Source organism: Ascidiella aspersa, chromosome 9 (assembly GCF_963924565.1).
Source record: "Ascidiella aspersa chromosome 9, kaAscAspe10.2, whole genome shotgun sequence".
In the NCBI taxonomy this organism is placed as follows: domain Eukaryota; kingdom Metazoa; phylum Chordata; class Ascidiacea; order Phlebobranchia; family Ascidiidae; genus Ascidiella; species Ascidiella aspersa.
In genome coordinates this window covers 2543806-2567684 of record NC_139455.1, presented here as the reverse complement: position 1 = coordinate 2567684, position 23879 = coordinate 2543806, and the positions used below count along the sequence as shown (strand labels likewise).

Genomic DNA, 23879 nt, shown 5'->3' with positions numbered 1-23879 from the left:
GGCAACCATTAAACTCAACGAAAAACAAATGCTGAAATTAAAATCTATACGACCTTATTGGCTCATAATAATTAACATTTAGGATTAGTTCATAATAATTAACTTTTATTCCGATAACCCATGTATTGGACAAAAAAAATGGTGATCAGATTCCAAATGACGTCATTACTATGCCGCAACAAGCAAAATAGAAATAGAATTTCAAGTTTTTTGGTGTCGTTGACGTACTATTTTTTGATGAAGTCCCCCCTAAATCTAAAATCATGGCGGAAAATTTGTATATGAATTAAATTTACGAACCTAGTATCGTAGTATCGGACGAGTAGCGATACTATCATTAGGCTTTATCGGACATGCCTATTAATAATACACCGCACATTAATTTGGCATCGATACCACCATGGTATCGGACAAGTACCGATACATCACTTGACATCGAAAATCAATTTCGATATTATCAAACACCCCAAAGAGCCTCTTAGAATAGATGCGTGCGCACAAGTTAGATCTTAGTTAATGTTATTTGGAGCCAATAGCTGTTATTTGTGGTAAGAAATGTGCGGTATAAGGCAAAATAAAACCAGAAGCAACGATGTGTTTTGTGTGTTTAGAGATGGAAGCGATTACTTAGGGTCAACCAATAAATAGCAGTAATTAGGTTGCGTTAACCAAACACGTGTGGTAAATTAATACGAAGTTGGGGTTTGTGTGGCGAATTGACTTGGGGAAAAATTCCTTGGTCAACACAATTAAAAATATTTATTTATTTGTTTTTTTTAATGGCACTTTCTGAACACATGACTGAAGCTGGACGCAAATAAATTTAAAGAGTTTGTGAAAACCCTGGTAGAATTTCATCAAAGAGCTATTTAAGAGAGGTCAAACAAAATGACAAACCTTTAAAAAGTTCAATCAACGACAATGACGCACAATAATTTAAAAAACAATCTGCGCTGCCATAATATACAGTAGGTTTTGCAGAGCCTCAAATAACACTTGCTAAACACAGCCGACGATAGCAGCCTAAAAAAACGTCAATTTCCTATAAAGCAGAAACGCAAAAAATTGTGCATCAGAATTTTCTTTCGAATAACAGAATCTGCCTGAAACCGAATGGTGAAAACACAAGATTCTGGTTGCACATCAATGATAAAGATAAGTACAGCACTTAGTAAACCGAAAATCAGTTTGTTTGGATGTTATATTTATGATAAGTATATTTTTCTCCTTAAAGCATCATTAATATCTTAATTCGAATGATTCAAATATGTGTTCAACGAGTTCATTCGAATTCAGATGCTAATGATGCCTTGGAAGCGAAATATATTTATCATAAAACATCCAAACAAACTAATTTTTTTGAAACATAATGGTTGGGAGGTTGGAGTTAGACGGGAAACATTTTGAATGTTTCGAATAACTCTTTATTCATTTTCAACATTTGATTTTCGTTTTACTAAGTTCAGTGCTTAATTTAATCTCTATACTTGCGGCGCATAACGTCGCATACTCCATCCGCGCCACAAAATGACCGGCCAATTCAGGTGCGCGATCGCCAGCGCCGATCGGAAGTCGACCTGCGGGCCCTACGTCATACGTGACGTCACCACGTGGTTGTGATGACGTCAGTGAAGCCTCCGAAGGCTCCCCCCTCCGATGAGAAAGCGCAGGGAGCGATCGAGGGTCCAGGAGGAAACAAGGATGGCAGAGATGACTTGAAGAAGAAGGATACGGAACTGGAGGAAGAATTATTCAATTTAGGTTTTAACGTGTAGATCTTGATCCTATTTAAACCAGTAAGTTTATCTTTTTTAAAAAAAAAACAGACTAATTTAATATTTATGAATGATGTAACTGGAGGAAGAAATTATTCAATTTAAGTTTTAACGTGTAGATCTTGATCTTAATTTAAACCAGTAAGTTTATCTTTTTTTCAAAAAAAAACAGACTAATTTAATATTTATGAATGATGTAACTGGAGGAAGAAATTATTCGAGTTAAGGTTCAGGCAGAACAGATGATTTTATGTTGTTTTGGCGGAATTGCGGTATTTCGATTTTGAATAAATTGGTTTTAAAACCAAAGATGACTTGGAGAAGAAGGATCCGAAATTGGTGGATGAATTATTCGATTTGACCGTTTAGTCTTTTTGGCGTGATCTTTTTTTGATAAATTTGTTTTAGTAGTTTTTGTGGTTCTTCGTTGTGTTCGACATTCAAATTTGGTCTTATGCGGAAATGTATTTTATTCCGACGTTGGTGCTGTTCTTATTTCGGTTACGGCTGGAGTCCCTTTAAGTTCCTTACAAATTTATATTAATTTTTTTACCTCGTTGTCGAACTCTATGATCTCGAACTGCGCGTTTACATCCGGGAGTGCGTTGGTGACGAGAGCCAATAGGAAGCTGCCACTTCCCGCCAAACTGTACAGCAGTGGTTTGTTCTCGAACAAGCTCTCCATGAACGGGTGGCCCTGGAAATTGGTCCAACACATATTACTTTAAGCAAGTATTTCATGGCCAACTTTAGGTTAACCAATCTACAAAAATGTAACAATGGCAGGAATTAATACACGAACTATCGGGTAGTCTCTAGTAGTGCACTCCATTCTTTGCCAGTAATCCAGCTTTTACACGGAGAAGAGCTAATGGAACTTGGCGTTTGCGTCATCGATACCACAACAGCAGCACAAACTTGTCAGCTGATTTAGCTTTTAGCTGTATCATCGGCCGTTTCTTTCACATGAACGTTTTTGTTAAGATTAACAGTGAGTTTGCTGAAGCGCATTTTGATGTAAGTGCTTTATGACCTGTTTAATTGCGTAAGCATTCTATTTTGCGGTCAAACGGTCAAAGGTCACTGAGCACATGCTGACAATGTAGTTGTCCTTACGGTAGTTGGTGTTACCTCCTTGTCGCGGTAGGAGTCCACATTGTTAGTTACTTATAAGTGTTTGGTGATGAAGTTTATCTTGCACTGATGCTCTTTCTGTTTTAATAACAATGTTTTGTATTGATTCGAATTAAAATATGAATCCACTTGTAAAAGCATTTGTGTTATTAAAAAAATCCTGTACACTGATAGACTCCAGTATCGGATCGGATCTATTAGTTACCAGTTTTAATTCCAGTGATCGTAATTAAATGTAGGAATAAAGACAAAGATTCAAAAATCGTGAATTAACAGGGTTGCGTTAAATATACCGACAACTTGAATAAAAGGTTGTTTTATAGTGTATAGAGCTAAATTTAGTTGTTATGACTTTTGTATGACTTGGTATTGAGCTGGAGTTTGGGAACGCTTGCTACTTTATAGTAGTTATATTTTAATTCGGACTTAAGTCAATTGCTAACCTTTTACTTGACAATTAAATTTGATAAACAACCAGGACTGCAAAGTCGGTTGTCCGACTTCGTCTAAAAAAAATCCCAAGTCCGACTGCGGCCAAATTTGCCGATTTCATCGAGTCCCGAGTCTGGCTCCGATTACAAAGCCTGAATTCCACCCATTTACATAACTGAAATAGGGTTTATATACAGCACCCACTCAATGGAGTGTTTTATATTTTAAACCACTTTCAATACATGGTTTGAAAACATTTCACCATATTTTGTTACCACCTTATAATTACCAATTTGCGGCCTTATAAATGGCACACTGTCCAATTAAAACTGCATTTCCAGTGAACGCCTTGCAAAATACAAACCCACAATGTTGATGTTAAAAACGATTAAAGAGACATTTGGGATGTTTATAATGCTACAGGCTTCACTATGAGTTATTTACTACGACAAACTTACAACTTTTCATGTTAATATTTCACTTAATCAATTCGACTTTTAGATTACTTTTGCTTACTTACCCTGTAGTTTATGGCGAAGGTTATGATCTGGGTTGCAAGTGACAAAACATAGACGGTCGAGTTCAGAAGGTTTGGGGCAAAGTCAGCTTCAAGGTCAATTTCCTCCCTACAAGGTCAAAAGTTTGACACACTTTAATATTGAAGTGTGTGGTTGGTTCTCAGCCTTAGTAACTGAATATTTAAAGTATGTTTGAAATGAAGGCAAGTTGAAAAAATATATATATAATTTCCCAAAAAGACGAAGTTGTTTAGAGGCTTTTTTTGGTGAATGTAGTCCTTTAACCCCATGATATTTAAAATTGTTGTAAAATGCAAAGCTACTTGAGAATTTGCTATAATGACTTAAATTGTGTAGAATGCCAGAAAATACGCAAAATTGTTCCAATATGCGCGAAACTGTCAGATAATGTGGGAAACTGACCAAAAATAATTTTTTAGAAAATGTGCTAAATCATCCTAAATTAAAAAAATAATCCGATAGAGGGAAAAATTGTGCAAAAAATCCTGAATAATTCGTGACATTGGTTGTTTTTTTACCTGGGGTCCTTTTCCTTTGCCATCTTGACTAGATAGAAAAGGGAGGTGAAGTGTATGGCGAACTGGGATGTGATGGTTGCGATCGTGTAGACGTTGAAGATGTTGGGAAGAGGACGCTGCTTGGAGAGGACTTTCATCGGCTGAGGAGGAGCAGGAAGATTCAGAATAGGTCTAATTTAGTGTTTTTTAACTTTTTTTCGTGGCGTACAAAAACATCTTTCTGAGTTTGGTTTTGGGCGGCGACTAGAAAAAGGTTCCCGACCCCTGATTCAAAGTATTTGTGCAGAAATTTTAATTTTTTCTGTTAATAGCATAACGTTGTAAAATAATGTATGTAGGCTATATTAGGAATTAATCTTTTATGTTGAGCTAACGACAAAACTGGATTATTATGAAACTATATGTTGAATCGTCAGCCATTTTAACTGCAGTAGCGCAAGTAATTTGCATCAGTGTGTTTAGAGTGTAAACCGTAACACAACTATTTTGTTTATAAAATTTATGTCCTGTTACCTACATGCCATACTTTTTGTTATGCACCTACGTCGTTAATTTAGTTTAATTTATACACATGCTTACGTATATTTCTATAGTGAATGTATGTTAGACAACCTAAAACATGACTGACAGCTCATCGAAATGAAAGTATAATGTTAGACATAGACAATGATTAATACAAAACTTTACTGTAAAGCAAGATGAGGGGGGCGATATGAAATAATACTGAGCCCAAGGGGGTACTAGTATAAAAAAGGTTTGGAAACACTGAACTAAGCCGAAAGGTTCTCAAGCGCCTATAGCAAAGCAGCGACACAAGAAACAGGTCGCTATGTGTGGAGTTAAACAAATGGTAATTATTTCGATTTTTTAAATTAGATTAAAATTAGAACTTTCAATAGGACAAAAATAGAAATTGAACTAAAATTTAAAAACAAATTGAAGCAACCTTAATTAATTTAGAATAATTTTGACAAATAAAAATGAATCACAAAGATAAGTACACCGAGATTGGCACTTTTAAACCTAAAATTTTTAAAAAAGCTTGTTCCGACTGAGGAACTAAAACTTAGGTTAAAGTAAAATTTATCTAACTGTTTCTAGACCTTTTTTTCGCGGCGACCCACAAATACTAAGCGAAAAGATAACAGCAAAACTTTGGCGACTCAACTTTTTTTCAGTAAAGTTTTTCTTAGCAGCAATAGATAAAATATTCGTATTATTAGGGCCGAATTTAATCTATATAAAAAAAGTAATTTACAAACACTGGTTTAAGGTATTGGTATTTAAAACTTTAGCATATCGATAAAAGAAAACCCCACCTTGCTTCTAGAAATAAATAGGAAGCATCCAGCCAGTAGAAGGCCTTGTAATGTTGCCTGTGCGTCTGAGAACTTAACTCCGTCCAAGTAAAGCACACTCTGGCTGTAAGCCAGCACCAGTGCATTCAGTGCGAGGATCTTAAACATCTGGAGGGTGGTGACCAGGGTGCAGCGACCTTGCTTGATTATGTGGCAAACTGGGAAGGAAAATGTAAAAGCTTGAATTTTGTGTTTTAAACTGATTCGGCTTTGGTGGTTTTAAAATTTTTAGCTTCGGATTTCGTGTTTCCTAAATTGGCATTTTGTTTAAAAATGCCTAAGAATCTTCGCGAAGTCTTTACAAATTTTGTAATACTGGAATTTTTTTTCAATCTTTTTATTGCCATATTTTTTCTACTTCTATTATTCCCGGCAGACAGCCTCTTTGGTTTATTCTATTTAATATTTATTCCAATTGACTACTGGCAGCGTTACTAGGGTTGGTAAGAACAAAAAATTCGACAAAGATAAATTTAAAGCGATTTTTATTGGTCATTTAACCATTTCAAGTTAAATTAAACTAATCGCGTTTTTTTTTTATTTAACCGACTTACTAGCAGCAGTGCTTGATAGCTTGTACGAGAATGGAGCGGCTATACTTGCATCTCCCATCTTGACAACTTGAGGGTCCGCCTCCATCTCTCCAAGCATCTCCTGGACTTTCTTCTGCTTCCTCGCAAGCTCATCCTGGCGCTGCTGCAGTCTGAAGGAAAGGAGGAACAAACGGGGTCTCTAAACGAAGTTATAAACCAACGTTTCGGCAGCAGATATCAGCTGAACTTTTATACCTGATAACTTCGCTTACCCCCAAACGAGCGATTTCTATCTATTGATAAGTTACCTGATGGAGAAAATTCTATTTCTTAATTTAATAGAATCTGTGTTTCAATTTTCATTAAGGTTGGTAATAGCTAAGTAAGAAATTTAAGGGGGTATGACCTGGTATTCCCTGGACCCGGCCGTACATAAAACAAAACTATTTTTTTCTTTATCATTTTGTTAAAGTTTTATATACCATCTCGTATCAAACCATAATGACGTTTGATATTGCATTCCTTACAGACGGAAATCTCGTCACATTATCTATTATATTATCGAATATTTTAAGAAATTACATTATCGAATATTTTGAGAAATTATATTATCGAATATTTTAGTCACAAAATATTATCCTGTTCATTGGAGATTGTTTTTTTACAATGTTTCACATCATGATCAAAAGAATGGTGTTTTAAAATGTAAAATACAAAAAATCTAAATAACAAATTAATCAGCAAGTTTAAAATATAATTTTTAGCATTTTTAGAAAAAAAAAGAAAGCAAAAAAATCCAAAAAAATATATGTCATTGGTTTGTAAATTTTTTTTAAGATTTATACTTTTAATTAAACTGCCTACAAACCTGTTTCTAATTCCTCTTGGTTGTCCCTTGTCGACTGCTTTGAGGTTATGTTGCCTCTGGCGCCCCCTGTTGGCCACTTTTCCCGAGTCGTTCTTGTCAGTTTCCGTTCTGTTGACGCCGCCCTCATTGGATGTCGTGCCGTTTGCGTTGCGCTCATCCTTTTTAACGTGTTCGGGCGGGTTGCTCAGCAGCGCCACCCCTGGCGAAATATTAGGTCGTCTTAAAATTAGGTTTTATGACATTTTAGGTTGAAAGTTTTGTTTAAAAAATATGAAACAGTCAAGAAAAAAATGATATGTAAAGGTTTTTTTTACATTAATTTCGAATTTACCAAGTAGAGGGTTCCATAATTTTATGATATAAATTCAAGATATAACTATAGTATGTAGGTTTTCAAAGATCTAAAATTGAATCACTTCACGATTGAAAATAAATTGAAATCAAAAACTTAGCAGTATAAATAACAACACAACACAAATAAAAAAAGCTATTCAATTCTTCTCACTGTCACTTTCAAAGCACTTAATTTAAGAAAGGGTAATTTAAGAAGTACATAAAACAACTTCAAAGACTTTTAAAATAATATTTAATATTTGATGACAAACAGACTTTTTCAATTTTAGGTCTTTAAAAACCGACAAACTTTCAACCCTTTCTTTAAATGTTTTAGAAAAATTTTGACAACATGAAAACTATTAGTTTAAAAAATTGTTTGGCCACAGCACTTTTTTTAAACACAACTAAGGCCAAACATAAAACATGTTCAGGAACTACATAAATGATATTACAAAAACATCGGGTTTCTCAAAGACTTTTGATATACTAATCGACTTGAAGGGAATTAAAAAAAATGTTAACCCCCAAGAATCTTTGGCAACTCTGAATGAATATTTGCAAATTGTATCGGGCGTACACCAATTCTTCGGCTTCAAATGATTCTTACCGACATTAGCGTGCTTAAGAGCTCCTACATCGTTGGTTCCATCTCCGCACATTAGTAAAGTGAAGCCAAGGTTCTTCAGTGATACGATTACCTGGTGGGTTTAACGAGATACAGGTTTATATATGAGTAAAAGAGGCAGAAATACACAACTAAATACAATATTAGAATAGATTATGTTTGGGTTGTAAAGAAAACAGAGATAACAAACAAAATAAATAAAACTTGAAGTTTGAAAACCCGAGTAAAACCCACTATAGGTATATCCTTAGAGCAGTGATTCCCCAACTGTGTGCCTCGAGAGATTGTCAAGTGTGCCGCGAAACTTTTCGTAATTTTTGAAAAGAGAGTATTTATATGTAAAAAAATGCATTTTTTTAACGTAGAGAAAAAATAAAAATGATAAAGTTTCAAAACTGGAGTAAAATACAAAATCAGACACTTAGGTAAAAGGAATATATCTTTAGCATTTACAGCAGAAACCTATTTTAAGTGTGAGATGTGAATATCGAAAAAAATAAGAGGCAAATATTGAAGAAATTCTTCACCAAAATGTGGAAAATACGGAATGATTAAATGCAACTAAATGTACAAGTGTATATACTCTTTGTAAGCAATCAGCAAGATTATCTTTTATCTTTCTCTGTTGCTCGCGAACATTGTTTCAAAACGTGAAACAATTAAAATTAAATTTTGTGCAAATAAAAAAATTCTATGTTTTTGAAAGTCTTGATTTCCTATTGTGTTCACCAATCGAGCGATCCAATTTTTGGGCTTCGAAAACTATAAAATTCCCGGAAATGTCTTTAATTTTTTTTATTATACAGTTTGGCAACCCCGCATTTTACCAGTCTTCAAGTTTGTCGAATTTACACATCTTTGGGAAATTTATTGTGTGCTAGTCTTAAATGTGTATGAATAGTAGCGCTAAATAAGCTGCAACCATTTTTTCGGGATAAACTTTCACCTGTTCTTTTTGCTTGGGGCTGACACGCGCGAATATTCTCACGTTGGGGAGAACCCTCTTCAGGAAACGGCTGTCGGTGTTTTCCAGATGAGATAACGCCTGGAAAACAAAATAATAATTAAATGCGAATAAACGAGTGAAAACTTATTGGGCAAGAACACGAAAAACAAGGGTGTGTAGTATATAGAACAAACTAAGATGACAAAATTTGTTTGAAAAAGTTTGTTTTATAATTGTACGATCTTTAATTGTGTGTTATTACTAGTTAAGAAAACTAGTTTGAGAATGCTGAACTGCAGTGTTATAATGACATAGGTTAACTCAATACCTTCTCTTCTAATTATGGAAAATGATTAAGTGTATTTTCAGTGTTTCAAATAAGAACATATTTCGTAAAAATCGGTTATTTACCACAAAAATGTTAAACATAGAAAAAAGTTTTTATCTTAGATTGACAAATTAATTGCTATTTGCTTTTGTTTTCGGTTCTTGTTATGCGAAATATTGCTTTGAATGGAATGAATTTAATAATTTTATGGTTAAACATTTACTTTTACTGCCAATTACTTTTCATTTACTTAAAAAAAAAAAAAAAGGAAAAAAAAAATATATATATATATATAATATATAAGAAAACAATGACTTGGACTGGGACTTGACTTGTTATGTATAAAAAAGACTTGACTGTGATTTAGGCTATTCTGAATTGACTAGTAACGATAGGCTTTAAAAAAAAAATGTCTTCAATACAACGCTTATTTTTAAAGTAAAACGTTAAGCACAAAACTTCTGTACTTCTATAAAACGCTTATACCTGTCCGGTGAGACAAAGGTCGTAGTTTTTCTTAAGAATAGTTTTCAAGTTGTTTGGATCTAACGGATATTCAACGTTACGGTCCACTGAGCGCCACAACCAAGCCCCATCTGTAAGTAATAAGACACGTTTGAATATATTTTCTATAATATGTGATCGTAAATGTATACTTCGAAACCATGTTAACAAATCTGTTCAATAAAATTTAAAAAAACAATAAACTCGTTCTAAAAATCTAAAACATACTAAATTTTGATGTCCCAAAAATAAATGTTCAGTCGTTTTTATCATTATTAAGTTTTTGAAGCGGACCAGGGTATACATAAAAAAACGATTTTTTTAAAGAACGGTTTACCTTTATTTAGTAGTACTTTCAGACTTTATTTTAATTTTATATGGAAGATATTAAGAACATTGTGTAAGTGTTTTAACTCAATATTGATTAACTTTCACTTCATTTATAACGTTTAAAATTTCCTTTTTACTTTTTACCCATATTTACAACCCATAAAAATTCTAACAGTTTTACATAATTGTAAAAGTTTATGAAATACGTGATCACCTAACCATGAAACAGCACAAGTTTCATGTGATTAGTGTTTTAATGATCCTTTAACAAACCAAGCATAATGTTTTATTCCATATGATTGCGTGAGATTTGGTGAGCTCGTGATGCAACTCATGATCACCTAACCATGAAACAGCACAAGTTTCATGTGCTTACTATTTCAACGCTCCTATATTTTTAAGCAACGCATACTCTTTCATTTCATATGATTGCGTTAGATGGTGAGCTCGTTATGCACTCATGATCACTCACCGTCATTCGTGAGTATGAGACATCCCTGCTTTCCCGTGAACCGAAGCACGCGGCCCACGTGACACGCCGTGAGCGGGTTGTCGCCCGTGATCATCGTCATCTGGATGAAAAAGATATCACGACGTGAAAAGTTGGTGAAAAAACGAGCTATTAAAATACAGCTGGTATTCTTTTAGGTCGATTCAGGGTTTAAAATGAATGAATAATGGTGTTAAACTTATTTATGTGTGATTGATATATTAAACGAAATATGGGCTTTAGTTATGTCCGATAATATCGGATCGGAACCGATACCCGATGCTAAATGCTAGTGTTGATACTTAAAATCGGGTATCGGTATAGAAAAAAAGTTTTAGAGACCCACACTAGGTTGCAATAATCAGGAAATTGCCCTAAAAACTGATACCATAAGCATTTTTTATCGCCAAAAAAGGCGCGAAAAGATCTTCATGGACAAAGAAGAAAAACAGCTTTGGGGCTTGATAATGTACTTAGCAAACTTTTGCAAAACATTTAGTTTCCTAGTTAAACGAAATTGATTTCAATAACTTGAGACAGTGGCCAACAGTATCCTAAGCAAAACTCAAAAAGTTAAATATTTGCAATCAACCAAATGTATGTTTCATTTCAACATTGTCAATCACGTACATGATGTGAGGCATTCCTCAGCTCCTTCATGACAGCCTTCGTGTCGGACTTGAGTGGACACGAGACAATCACGAAGCCAGCGAACTCAAGGTCACCTTCAACTTCGTCACGCTTCATTGCGCGAATCTAAAGAATACAATAGGAAAAAAATAATTTTTCAAACGACATTTAATAAATCCGACCCTAAAACAAGCACTCCAACCAACAGTATTGGCGTAAAAACCACCGAAATCTTTGTTCAACTAATATTAACTTTTTGTTACTTTCTTATCCTCACCTGCTGGGGGGAAAGTCCCTTTCCGAGCTGACGTATGCCCAGTGCCAGCACTCTAGCGCCGCGCTGCGACAGACTTTGGTGCTGCGCGTCGTAAAATTCCGGGACCCTTGAAAACTGGAAAAATTCAGCAGTGAACATAACGGTTAATTCCAATAGGTAATGAATTTCTTTCAGTATAGTTAAAACCAGTGGTTCTGAACCGGCGTGCCGCGGTATACTAGGGTGCCATTTTTAACGCTCAAAAAAGGGTGCCGAGAGATATTTCTAATTTTTAGGATTCCAATTTCTGCTCTATTGGTAAGCTTGTTGATACAATTTTTTGCGTACAATAAATGTGCCAAAAATAATTACAATTTTTTTTTCAAACCTTCTTGTACAGTTAATGTGCTGTTTCAATCTCGTTTATTGTAGACGAGTTTATTTGTTACAGTTAACCACTCATCAAAAATACGAACAAGGGTGCCGTGAACTATTTATAATTTCTGTTGCGTGTCGCAAGACAAAAAAAATTGCGAAACACGGAGTTAAAGCATACGCATTACACTGAACTGAATTACCTTAAATCACACACGCGACACTCACCATAGGCTTAAGGGTCTCGGCCGCTCCTTTCACTGTGACCATGTAATTATGTCCAACTGATCCTTGTTCTTCCTGGCTTACAATAGTGCTCATCCTCTGAAAACAAAACACACAAACAACTTTATTTTTTTTAGGGGTTCTTAAACTGGGGTCCATGGACACCTTGGGGGTTTGTGGGTTAGTTTTAGGGGGTCCATGAAAGACTAATTGAAATATTAGTGTATATTTAAGAAGTGATCAATTTCTCAAAGAAAACAGTTTAATTAAAAATACTACGGTTTTGCACTTGCATTTAGTCTTCATTTCACTTTCACATTTTTAGGACCGAAAGCAACAAATTTATGAAGTTTATTTGTATTTTGACGTCAATTTATGACGTCATAGCTGAAATTTTCTTGCCTACCGTGGTCCACGCGAAGTCATAAAAACTTGCAGGGGTCCGCGGTAAAAAGGTTTAAGAACCGGCCCAATGTGCAATTTACTGACTTTACAGCCTGTATTTCACTCATTTACGCAACCAAAATACGGTAGATTAGGCAATCCACTCATATGGATGCCATATATTTTATTCACCTAGAATACATAATTGGAAAATATCCACTATATGCTATTCCATCTTTACAATTTACAATTTACGGCCTTATCAGTTTCGAAATTTGTTACTGCGCATGCGCACGTCATATTCGGAACTCTAGTAAAATAGACTTTAACGCAAAGAATCCATATTGAAAGGTGAAGCAAGTACGGCTATCAACCTTTTTTTTTCTTCTTGGAAAAACGAAATTAGCCTTTGTAATACTTACTTATAATACAGGAAAGTGAAAAATATAACGACGAAAGCTGCTTTTATTGGTCTGTACGCGAACGCGTATTGGTGTCACATGTATAGGCTTAGAAGTTGTTGTTTTTTATTTTGAAGTTAAGAATCTCGGCAAAAGTTCCCAACGCTTTTTAAAAAGCAATTGAACCAGGACAGGTAGGAAAACAACGATACCCGGTACTAAGTTGCAGTATCAGTACTCGTCCGATACTAGGGTGGTGGGTGGTATCGGTGCCGATCCGATACCCAAACAACAAAATAAATTGTAGCCATGATCTACGATTCAACGCAGATGGTCAATCTTACAAGGTAGATCAAATACGGCTATCAACCAAGACAGGTAAGATACACTCGAAGATAAAAAAGTACCTTGAGTAAGGAGCTGAAATGGAATCGTTGAACGACCTTTAGAGGTTGTAAGCCTGCCGTCTTTTTGCGGGGAATTACCACGTCACCTGAAAGTACAGTAACATGAGGTATATTTTTGATTTGGCAAACTGAATGTGTAAAATATAAAGATATCTCCTCGCCCTTACACGTAAACAATGACTTTAAATGACAATGACTTTAAATAGGAGCAAATATTATGAACTCCTGTATTGATCAAAGTCTGTCATTCATATGTTCTAGTCATTTAAAAGACAATTACTACAATCACTCGTGACGTACGTTGCTTTCGTTCTTTTACGTCAGGGGTGTCCAACTCAAACATGCCGACGTGCCAATTTTTATCCTATAACTTCTTCCCGTGCCAAAAGTTAACAATATGATTCTTTCTAATAATAAAAGCGTTTTTTTACAAATAATAAAAACGTGTAGTTAGCAGTGTGCATTATTACTGCATCTAAATGTCCGTCGGTGAGCTGAGTGCCGCTTGTTGGACACCCCTGTTTTACGTAATTCACCAAAACACCATTTGCTTTAGCAAATAACGAGGCTTTAATGAGAAGCATAACTCTAACGAGTTTAGTTGTTGTCGCCGAAAACCTATAAGACTCACCTGATTAACAAGTTTGATAACAACTAGGTTTTGTCTAGGGATGTCCGATAATTGACATTCAATTAAGGATCGATGCCGATACCCGATATTTTTGGAAGTATCACCAAATGACGTCATTACTATGCTCAACAAGCTATATAGTTTAAAAACTTTAAATTGAAACGCTCATTCAAGTTAATTTTTCCAAGGTTGTAAGCATAATTTGATTTAGCGATAAGAAGTTCGGTTAAATGTAGTTGATATAACTTACTATAGTTTTTGATAATTTAACCTTTTAAGGAATAATAGGTGCGTTTGATCGTAAATCATGGCTGAAAATTTTATAATAGTTTAGTAATGATAATGCCCTAATGTCGGATGAGTACCGATACTACCTCTTAATATCGGCTCCGATCCGATATTATCGGAAATCCCTAGTTGACGCTATAGAAAGACACCCACCTTTAGTAAGGTTCCATTCCACAGCTTTTAACATCGCTTGCTCCAACGGATCCCCGACCAGTTCGTCATCCATGTTCACCAAAGCGTGACAAGTCGCCAATACCTGGAATGAAAAAGTTTGGTTGAAAACCAGACTTTTATTATTACCTGATGGAGCACGGTTTCGCGGAGATTGTCAAGATTTAAATACAATTTGTCGCTCAATAGTACCACTTGATTTCCAAATTTAAAAAAATGCGGCTATTAACTAAACTAAAAATGAATGAATCACAGAAGAAAAAACGGCAGCCTTGTTTTTTCCCATGGTTTTAGAACTGTGTGTTGATTTATCAAAAAAATAGTAGGTTAACACCTTAAATTAAAATTAAGTATACGTTTTAACGCTTAACAAGATTTTGGACCTAATGCCTGACAAAAGGCCTCTGAACGTTTCAATTTCGCTAGTTTGCTTGTTCAAGCAAAATAATGACGTCACTTTTTATCATACCGAATCGCGATACTTATGTCAAAATATCGGTTATCGGCATCAAAATAAATTAGGAAGTGTCAGACTTCCGCAATCAAAATGGTAAACACTGAAAAGTTAACGCCATAAAATGGCGCAGTTTTGAGGTGTTAATAGTTTTAAAACATTCGAGATGTAAAAGTATTTTTATTACACAGTTACGAAATAAATATGAAAGCCTTTGGTCTGATTGTTACGGTCAACATATTTGTGTTGAATATATTTCAGCTGGTTAGTTAAAAATGAAAATCTGTTTCTAGGTTTTGCAATAATTTATTTGTGACTTTAAGCATATGTCGTTATTATCGCATCGCTCATAAAACCTATAGCAGGGTTTCCTAATAAGGGTTGCGAGAACTGTTCCAAGGGGGTGAGGGGATGCTGAATCGCACATAGAAAAGTGTATTACTGTAACTGATTGCATTGCTCATGTAAATATAGCTCTAACTCATATTTTGGTGCTGGGCAATTGTGTTATCAGTTACTTTAATAAAAATAAAATCACAATTGTTTTGTTATTTAATCAATTCTACAAGGGTTGTGAGGATTGTTTGGTGATTTGAAAGGGGTGCAGTAAGTAAAAAGGTTAGGAACCACTGACCAAGAGCGTAAAATCGATCGAGAAGTCAAAGTAAAGTTTGCGTCAAGTAACGAACCCGTTGTGTGTTTGGTGGGGAACTAGTGACTGGACAGAGTTCCTTTTCATCTTCAATTCCCTTCGATGATGAGACGCCTAAGAAATAAAAAAAACATAAAATACTTTAAGAGCATAATGACTGGGGGTTGTAGTAAGACGTAAGAATATCAAAGCCCATACAGAAGTAGGTAGATAGCATTTTGAACGTTTCGAATAACTCTTTATTCATTTTTCGATGTTGAACATGAATAAAGCGATCTTCGAAAGTTTAAAATGCTACCCTCTGTAACTCTACTGTATGGGTTTGATATTCTTGCTATAAATACTCGAATTAAGCCTATAAGGCTGGATGACAAAAGTTTCATCAGATACGTTTAGATATATTACTGCCACTAAAAAATATTTTTGTTCAAGATAAAAATTTCGAAATCTCGAATATGTCCAGCAAAGATAATGTTGATGTTTTTTTGTTTTTTTTGTACAATTTTATACCTATTTTGTCGAAATACAAGAAATAGGTTTAAATTCAAGCGCAATACAAATGTATTTTTCGCATGTATTAAACAACACGTAATCTTGGCTGAAACAGGCTAAAAGTTTTTCTGGAAATATAACAATGTTACCAGATATGTCTAAACAAATATAACAGAAAACTATATTAATAGCTATTTCCTCTAAAAATCAAGAGTGTTTAGAAAAAGCCTCAGTATAAACATTGCAAAGCTAGCCCACCTGCAATCCCCTCCACAACCAGCTTGTCGCTAGTGAGTGTTCCAGTCTTGTCGAAGCAGCAGATGTCGATTTTACCGGCGAAAGGGATTCGGAAAGGCTCGGTGCAGTAAACATCTAAAACAAGTCACTTAAGTAAGAACATTTTTACACATTAACTTTCAATTGGCGGCTGCAAAAAAAATAAATCTTCAAGGCCAAAACGACGATGCATTTTAAGTACTCAATCTAAAATTAATAGAAATATTTTCAGGTTTAATAAAAACTAAAAAAATTGGAAAAAAAAACTAAAAATGATTTTTTTTTTTTTATTATTTTTTTTTACGCAAGCCCTTTTTTCTTCTTCCTTTTTTTCTTTTTAAACTTAACAAACATGAAATTATTTGTACAACACTAAAGCTAGCTATATTCTAACCTAAAAGTCATAAATATGCCTACAAGAATTTAACAATTACGCTGTTACTGCAACAACAAGAACAACTCACAAAGTTTAGAGAGCGCCAGCAAAGATGAATTGACGGCAAGTGAGAGTTCAATGGGGAGTTCGGGAGGGACTACTGATGTTAGGATGAGGACGCAGTTAAGGACAAGCTTGTAGCGGTTCCTCTTCGGGTCAGCACTGCCTGAAACACAAGCGTAGTTAAGTTTTTTTACTTTGACAAAAATAACAACTATTAAAACAGGACTGCGGACTCGGTTTATTTTAATGGAGTAACGTTAATTGAACCAACTTTTTAGTTTAGTTAACCCCTTTTCGGAAAAATCTCAAACTAATACGCTATTATTTAGAAAAATTAGTTTCAAACTAGCCATTCAGGGATGTTGCAGAGTTGACTTTTTATACCAAAACCCGATATTTTTGGCAAGAACGAGCTTTGTTCAGAATAAAACATTCAAAACTATGGATATGTCGTTACGATGTAAATTGTTTATATATAATGAGGAAAAAAATTCAATTTAGTATCAAGCCCCGTATTGAACCTACCTACGATCCACACGTAGGATGAAGCCACGATCGCGAATATAAGAAGAAACATGATGAAGGCAAATGTTTCCAGGTTGTTGGCTGTCACTCGCTTCACACCGAACAATATTGTGCGCAAGAGTTTGCCCTAAAGCGAAAATACATTAATATAATAAAATGTATCACTGCTACGGAATTTTAGTTACCATTGGAGAAAAACTAGTGCTTTTAAACTTCAATATTTAGATAAACTGATGGTGACAATATTCAACCACTTACGCAATTGACATAGAGATGCATTTTTCCACAAGTAATTTTTACAAAAAACTGACGTCATTTTAACATAAAGCGGTAAAAAATAATTAATTTTCTTAAAAAAGGTATATTTATATTCAATTTTAATCAAAATAATACCTGAAGCCTAATAACGTAAAAACATATGGGACAATTTCAGACGAACGTATTTGACGCAAAAATCCCTGGATAGCAAACTGATTTTCTGTGCGTTACAGAAGCACTTAGTTCGACTATACGATATTATCGGATTGGGTCGGTATAGCCGATAACCAAGTAATATTATCGGTGCTTGCCCGATACTCTTATTATCCATGAAGATTAGATACCAAATAAGTTTGTGTATTTCTGCCATGATTTGCTATTTAACGCACCGATGATAGCTTGAAGGCTAAATTTACATTGTGGGTTAACAACTGAAAAAAAAAAAAAAAGTAAAAAAACTACTTGATGCGAAAGCAATTTTTTTGACGAAATAACATTACCTTTAATTTCAATGGAAAGTTAAAATTTCACAGGTAAAGGCAAAATCATCTAAACGTTTAACTTGCTCAGTTGCTTAGCCATAGAGCATGCTAATGAAGTAATTTTGTAACAGTTGGATGACAATACTTTAAACATAAGGTATTGGTGCCGGAAGAAAATGTCAAGTACCGGACATCTTTAAGTATATATCTGGCATACAGTGAGTCAGAATAAAACACACAAAGTAGCAGGAATCCCAAGTTAGTATTCCATAAAACAACATTTTCTCCCAATAGTTTAACAAACCTGTGAAGTGTTGAACCCAGTTCTGACCACGTAACCCACACAACCGTTATCGGGGGGTCGGGACGCCCCCTCCTTCTGGCCGGAACCCGAGGAACTCTTGGCCGGGGGTTCGTGTTGGACCACTTTTGTCCCCCCGCTGATCAGGTGGAGCCGGCTGTGGGTCGATAAGTCCAGGACCGTGTCGGGGTCAACATCTTCGATAGGTTCCTGTAGAAAATGGAACAAAAATAATTAATTTAAGTTGAAGTCAAGTCTTACTCCACGTCCACAGTGAACATTGCAATTGGAACTCGAGTCAGAAGGCATCAATTCTACAATATATATTTGTACGGCAAATAAAAAACATCATTTTTGAGTTTATACCTGACTTTTCTTATAAACTGGTTGATGTGTATACCAAAACAAAGCAATTAATTTGAACCATTATTACCATTTGGGCAATTTAATTATTAAATCGTAGTAAGAATATCAAAGCCCTTACAAAAGTAGGAATCATTATAAACGTTTTCGAATAAATCTTAAGATAATGGTTGAAGGTTATAGTTAGATGTAGAATCAATATCAAAGCCCATACGGTAGTAGGTAGTATTTTAAACGTTTTAAATAAGTCTTAATATAATCGCTTAAGGTTGTAGTTAGACGAAGAATGAATTTGAAGGCCCATACAGAAGTAGGTCGCATTTTGAAACTTGTTAAAAAATAAAAGTAGGTAGCATACTTTTATTTTTCAAATAACTCTTTATTGTTACATGTTGAAAATGAATAAATAGAAATAAGAAACGTTCAAACGAAAACATTGAAAAAATACAAACTTAGGAGCATAACGGTTGGGGGGTTGTATGAACTTGTACGGATAATAATAAAAACAAAAGTTCGTTCAAAATATTAACCACTTAATTTATTACCCAAAACAATGCAAACAAACGGTTTTAACTTTTCAAACAACGAGTAAAAACAACAGTTGCACACAACTGAAAATAAGTTTTGGCTAACTATCCAGGATGGTAGGAACAGCATATTTAATTGCACATTACCTTCATTTGCGGAACCGATTCTCCAGTCAGCATCGCTTCATCCACTATGATACGACCGCGAAGCAACAAAACGTCGCAGGGGATGTTACGTTCCTTGCCGGGTTCGCTCGGCGATCGCGTTACTGATACGATGTCGCCTGCTACTAGCGCGTCACTTGGAACGTGTCGCCATTTACGATTGCGGTAGACCTTCAAATACATTAATTCAGTTTAATTGCAATTACAATTAATCCCATTAAATGTTTTAAGAACATTACAGTTACTCCGTGCTACAAACATCAAATTACAATTACAATGGAGGGGTGTCTTCCGGGATGCCATAGACCACACATACACACTTACACAGTACAGTCAATTTTCTCAATAGTATTGAGTCAAAATTTTAGCAAATTACAAACAAAATTAGATTTACACACAATAAAAATGCCTCAATTTCAATACAATTTTAATTACTGTAATTAATTAACATTACATTTAATCCAACTCTGTAATAGGCATAGCGGAAAAAGGTAATGTGATGCTTTCATTATGGATGTCCAATAATATCGGATAGGAACCGATACCTGATGCCATGTGGTAGTATACGTGCTCGTCCGATACTAGGGCGGTATCGATGCCGATCAGTTACCAAATTAATATAGGAGTTTTAGCCATGGTCTGTGCTTCTTAGCAGGGATTTTACATTGCACGATAATTTTTTTTAAATAAAAAATGTCTTTATAACGCTAGATCGTATTTTCTTAACAGTAAAACTTCTTAATGTTAAAGCATATTTTGCTTCTTAATGTTAAAGCATATTTTGCTTCTTAATGTTAAAGCATATTTTGCCTAATAACATGGAAAAAAATCTTTCAACATTTCAATTGGAATGTGTTTTAAAATTAAAGCGTTTAATCATTATGTGTTTTTTTACCATTCATGTTTCAACATAATTGAAGGTTAAATGTTTGTATTGTAACTTACAAGCACTTAAAAAATGTTACATTCCTAGTTAAAATTGATGTGTGCACCAAATTTAGACCAAATATATTAGTCATATTTTCCTTTTCAACATACATTGATCGAATAAGGCTTGTTTCCCATTTTCCTGATCTCAGCCATGTTTCTCAGTTGCTGATATACAAGGGATGCTTCAAAGGCCACAAGCATACACAGAGTGAAGAGGGAGTAATACCAGTACTCGTCCAAACACCACAAGACAACACAGAACACCTGAAACAACATGGAAGTGAAGATAAGTTAAAAACTTGAGTACTGGCAGATTTTTGGATAAGATGATATACATTTATTGCACAATGCGAATATTGTGCTTTTGTTGATAACACAATGTTATTGATACTGGTGTAAAAATAAAGCATAACAAAATTTGTTTAGTTGTATTTTCATTTAAAAACGATTTTATTAAATAAGAAGCTGTCACTCGGGCAAAACATAAATTTGTAATGGTTTAGTCAAATAATATAAATTAGGCAAAAGTTTGACAGTGTCTGTTTGACACTAAGACAACAAAAGAGTCAAAGACTATTTTTAATTTTTAAGAAGATGTTTATACATTTATACAATGATATTTACATTTATTCAAAATAGATAAACACTTGGTAAGTTAATCACCTGGAATACAAAGAACGGTGCAGTTGCCCTTTCAAGGAATAATTCTTTGAACTCTGGAATCACCATTTGCATCCTAAAAAACATGAAACATGCGGAAATAATTTGATTAAAAAGTACTTAAAATGCAAATGGACATTATTTAACATAAAGGAAAAACATTTGGACAATATCAAGTGTCAAAGAATTACCTGCCATTGTGATTCACTGTTAAAAACAAACAGATTAAAGATACTTTTTTGGCATCTAAAATGAATTGCTAAATCCGGGGTAACCATATTTTTTTCATAAAGGGCCGTATAGCTGTAAAGATTGCCGATTGTGGGACGCGTATAACTTTTATTGTCAAACGTCGCTAACTTGATTATCATTAGACAAAATAAATATAAATTACATCAACAAAACTGTAGTATGTCTTTATAAATTATCATTTAGTTTTAAATTTCTTCAAAATTAGTTTGGAATTGCATCTAAAAACTTCCAGTTTACTTTAGCTTTGTTAAAGAAATAGGCCATGGTAGTAGTTTAGAGACCCCTGGTGTTATTTTAAGGGTTCGGCTTTTTAATTCATCTCAATTTTAAAGAAAATATGCAGCGGGCTGCTAGAATTAACTCTGCAGATTAGATCCGGTTTTAATTTAAACAAAAAATAGTTGTTTGCCCGTTGCATATTTTATTACATTATTATATGAGGTTTAGTTATATTATTGTCAGTTTGTTATGTTAGAGTTTCAAAAACTTACACATTGTCGCCGTAGATCTCCTTTGAAGCTTTACACTGATCTTCGTCCACAAATCCCTTCCAGTTTTGATAGCTCCGAAAAGTGTTGTTAACTGGATATTCGATGGGTAGAAAGACTTTTTTCTCTTCGCCATCAAACACATAAATTACCTGTGAAACCAAATTTTATAAAGACGATGTTTAAAATAGAGATTGATCGATATCACTTTTTTAGACCGACACCATGTTTTTGTCAAACAGCACCCGATACGGTTTAAACTGGAATATTTAAGCAAAGAAAAATAAAATTTTAGTTTATTCACTTCACAAGATGCTATCAAAAAATGGTTAATTTGTTAAATTTTCAAGAAAAACTATATCACATTTTCATTGGACATTTCGGACAAAATTTACTGATTTGTTATAAATACAAAAAACAAAATATTGGGCAACATTATCTTTTATATAACCGATACATCCATATCTCTGATTTAAAATACCAAAGAAATACTCATTTACATTTGAATGTAAACAAAACCTACTCGTAAAATCACACTTTTAAGGGTCAAATTATCAATTTTAAAATTACTTTAATATATATTTAGGCTACTAAATATCATCTGAAAAGGTTTGAAGTTGACAATACCCTATCTTGCTAGAATGCTAATCAGCTTATACCTTTTGAAATTCTATCCAAACTTTAGTGGTTTCTTTAGTTTTTCGCTTGTGAATTTTAACGAGCTCCGTCGAACCATTGTGAGCTTCAGGAATTACTTTGGCAAAACTTGCAGTCAGTGGGTTGGGATTCTGAAAAAGTAAATATTTGTTTACTTTTTCACAATTCAAGGCCTGTAGTGTACGGCATGCTCGGAATAATTCGAAAATAGATCTGCCTTATACCAGGGGTTGTCCATTCCAATAAGTTTGTAGATTTCACAAACCCATAAAATATTAGTATCAGAATCAAAAGCAAATATCAGACATTTGTTCTTGCTACATATAACCAACATTAAAATGATAAAATAATTATTATCAGTTGGTCATATTTACGTATTTATAATACAGAGATTTTGGTTAATAATATTAAAATAAGATCAGTACAGTGAATCGCAAGCAAAAAAAAACATTACTAGGTAAAAAAACAGAGTTGGAATTACTGCGGTGGCCATAAGGTTGATTAAACTATCATAATTCACATCTCTAGAAATCGCAGCTCAACATTTCTTTTTTTTGTTTTGTTTTAGAAATTAGCAACTGTATTTCTTAAACAAAAAAAATAAGATGTTTTTACCTTGGAGTACATCATGATGCACCGAAACTCCACCGACCAAAAACAAAACAACACCGAAAGAACTTGAAGCAGAAACACAGCAGCGGCCAGGATGATGTTCACTTCAAACTTTTCTTCGCTGATCAGATTCAACCAAGCAAATCCAACTGCTGCGTAGCCGAAAAGAAACGGCAAGCCATATGCGTGAAGAAACCAGGGCCTTAGATTGTAAAGCTTGATATCCTTCACAAGTCCATCATTCCTGGGTGTCACCAACATAGTGGTTGCCTAACTTCTGCAATAGTTGAAAAGAAAAAAGTTAAAGAAGATTATTTACAATACTGATGGTGAGCATAATGGTTGGAGGTAGGGTTCCTGTTTTTCCCAGGTTTTTTCACTCCAGGTAACAGGATTGAAAGATGAAAATTCCCTGGAATCCTGATAAAAAAATTATACCTAATTACGTCTTTATGATGTTTAAAATTATTTTATATTAGCTCCAAACATTTAATTAAGCTCATTTATGTTCTGTAGTATCGCTTCAGCAATCTTACAAGACCTTCTCGTATTAAAAACTACACCCTTATTTATTAAAAACGACAAGTTTTTTAAAGTTTTGTTATGTTGCCGAATAACAAGGATTATAAAAAAATTCCCGAGATTTGGGATGGTTAATTCGTAGGAAATCCCAGGAATTTTCCGTCGAAACATTCCCAGAGAGGAACCCTAGTTGGAGGTTGTAGTTAGACGTAGTAAGAATATTGAAGCTCATGCACAAGTGGGTAGCATTTTTAACAGTGCGAATAACTCTTTAACATAGCTATGTCAAAAATAAATAAAAAGTTATTCAAAACGTTCAAAATGCTATCTACTTGTGTAT

At 34.3% G+C, this 23879-nt stretch overlaps 1 protein-coding gene across 1 annotated transcript; it reads right to left on the bottom strand.

Annotated features, from left to right (window-relative positions):
• Nucleotides 1-953: 953 nt before the first annotated feature.
• Nucleotides 954-23285, bottom strand: LOC146131865 (endoplasmic reticulum transmembrane helix translocase-like). The gene is given in 27 exon segments (XM_083396412.1): nucleotides 954-1736; nucleotides 2329-2472; nucleotides 3862-3967; nucleotides 4399-4538; nucleotides 5718-5914; nucleotides 6311-6459; nucleotides 7158-7356; nucleotides 8101-8191; nucleotides 9065-9163; nucleotides 9879-9990; nucleotides 10689-10798; nucleotides 11347-11472; nucleotides 11624-11737; nucleotides 12206-12301; nucleotides 13395-13480; nucleotides 14467-14569; nucleotides 15628-15704; nucleotides 16341-16454; nucleotides 16823-16960; nucleotides 17323-17449; nucleotides 18367-18573; nucleotides 19401-19589; nucleotides 20457-20612; nucleotides 21012-21084; nucleotides 21752-21900; nucleotides 22408-22536; nucleotides 23021-23285. Coding segments are annotated over 27 exon segments (3600 nt in total). The 5' UTR covers nucleotides 23279-23285; the 3' UTR covers nucleotides 954-1625.
• Nucleotides 23286-23879: the final 594 nt, after the last annotated feature.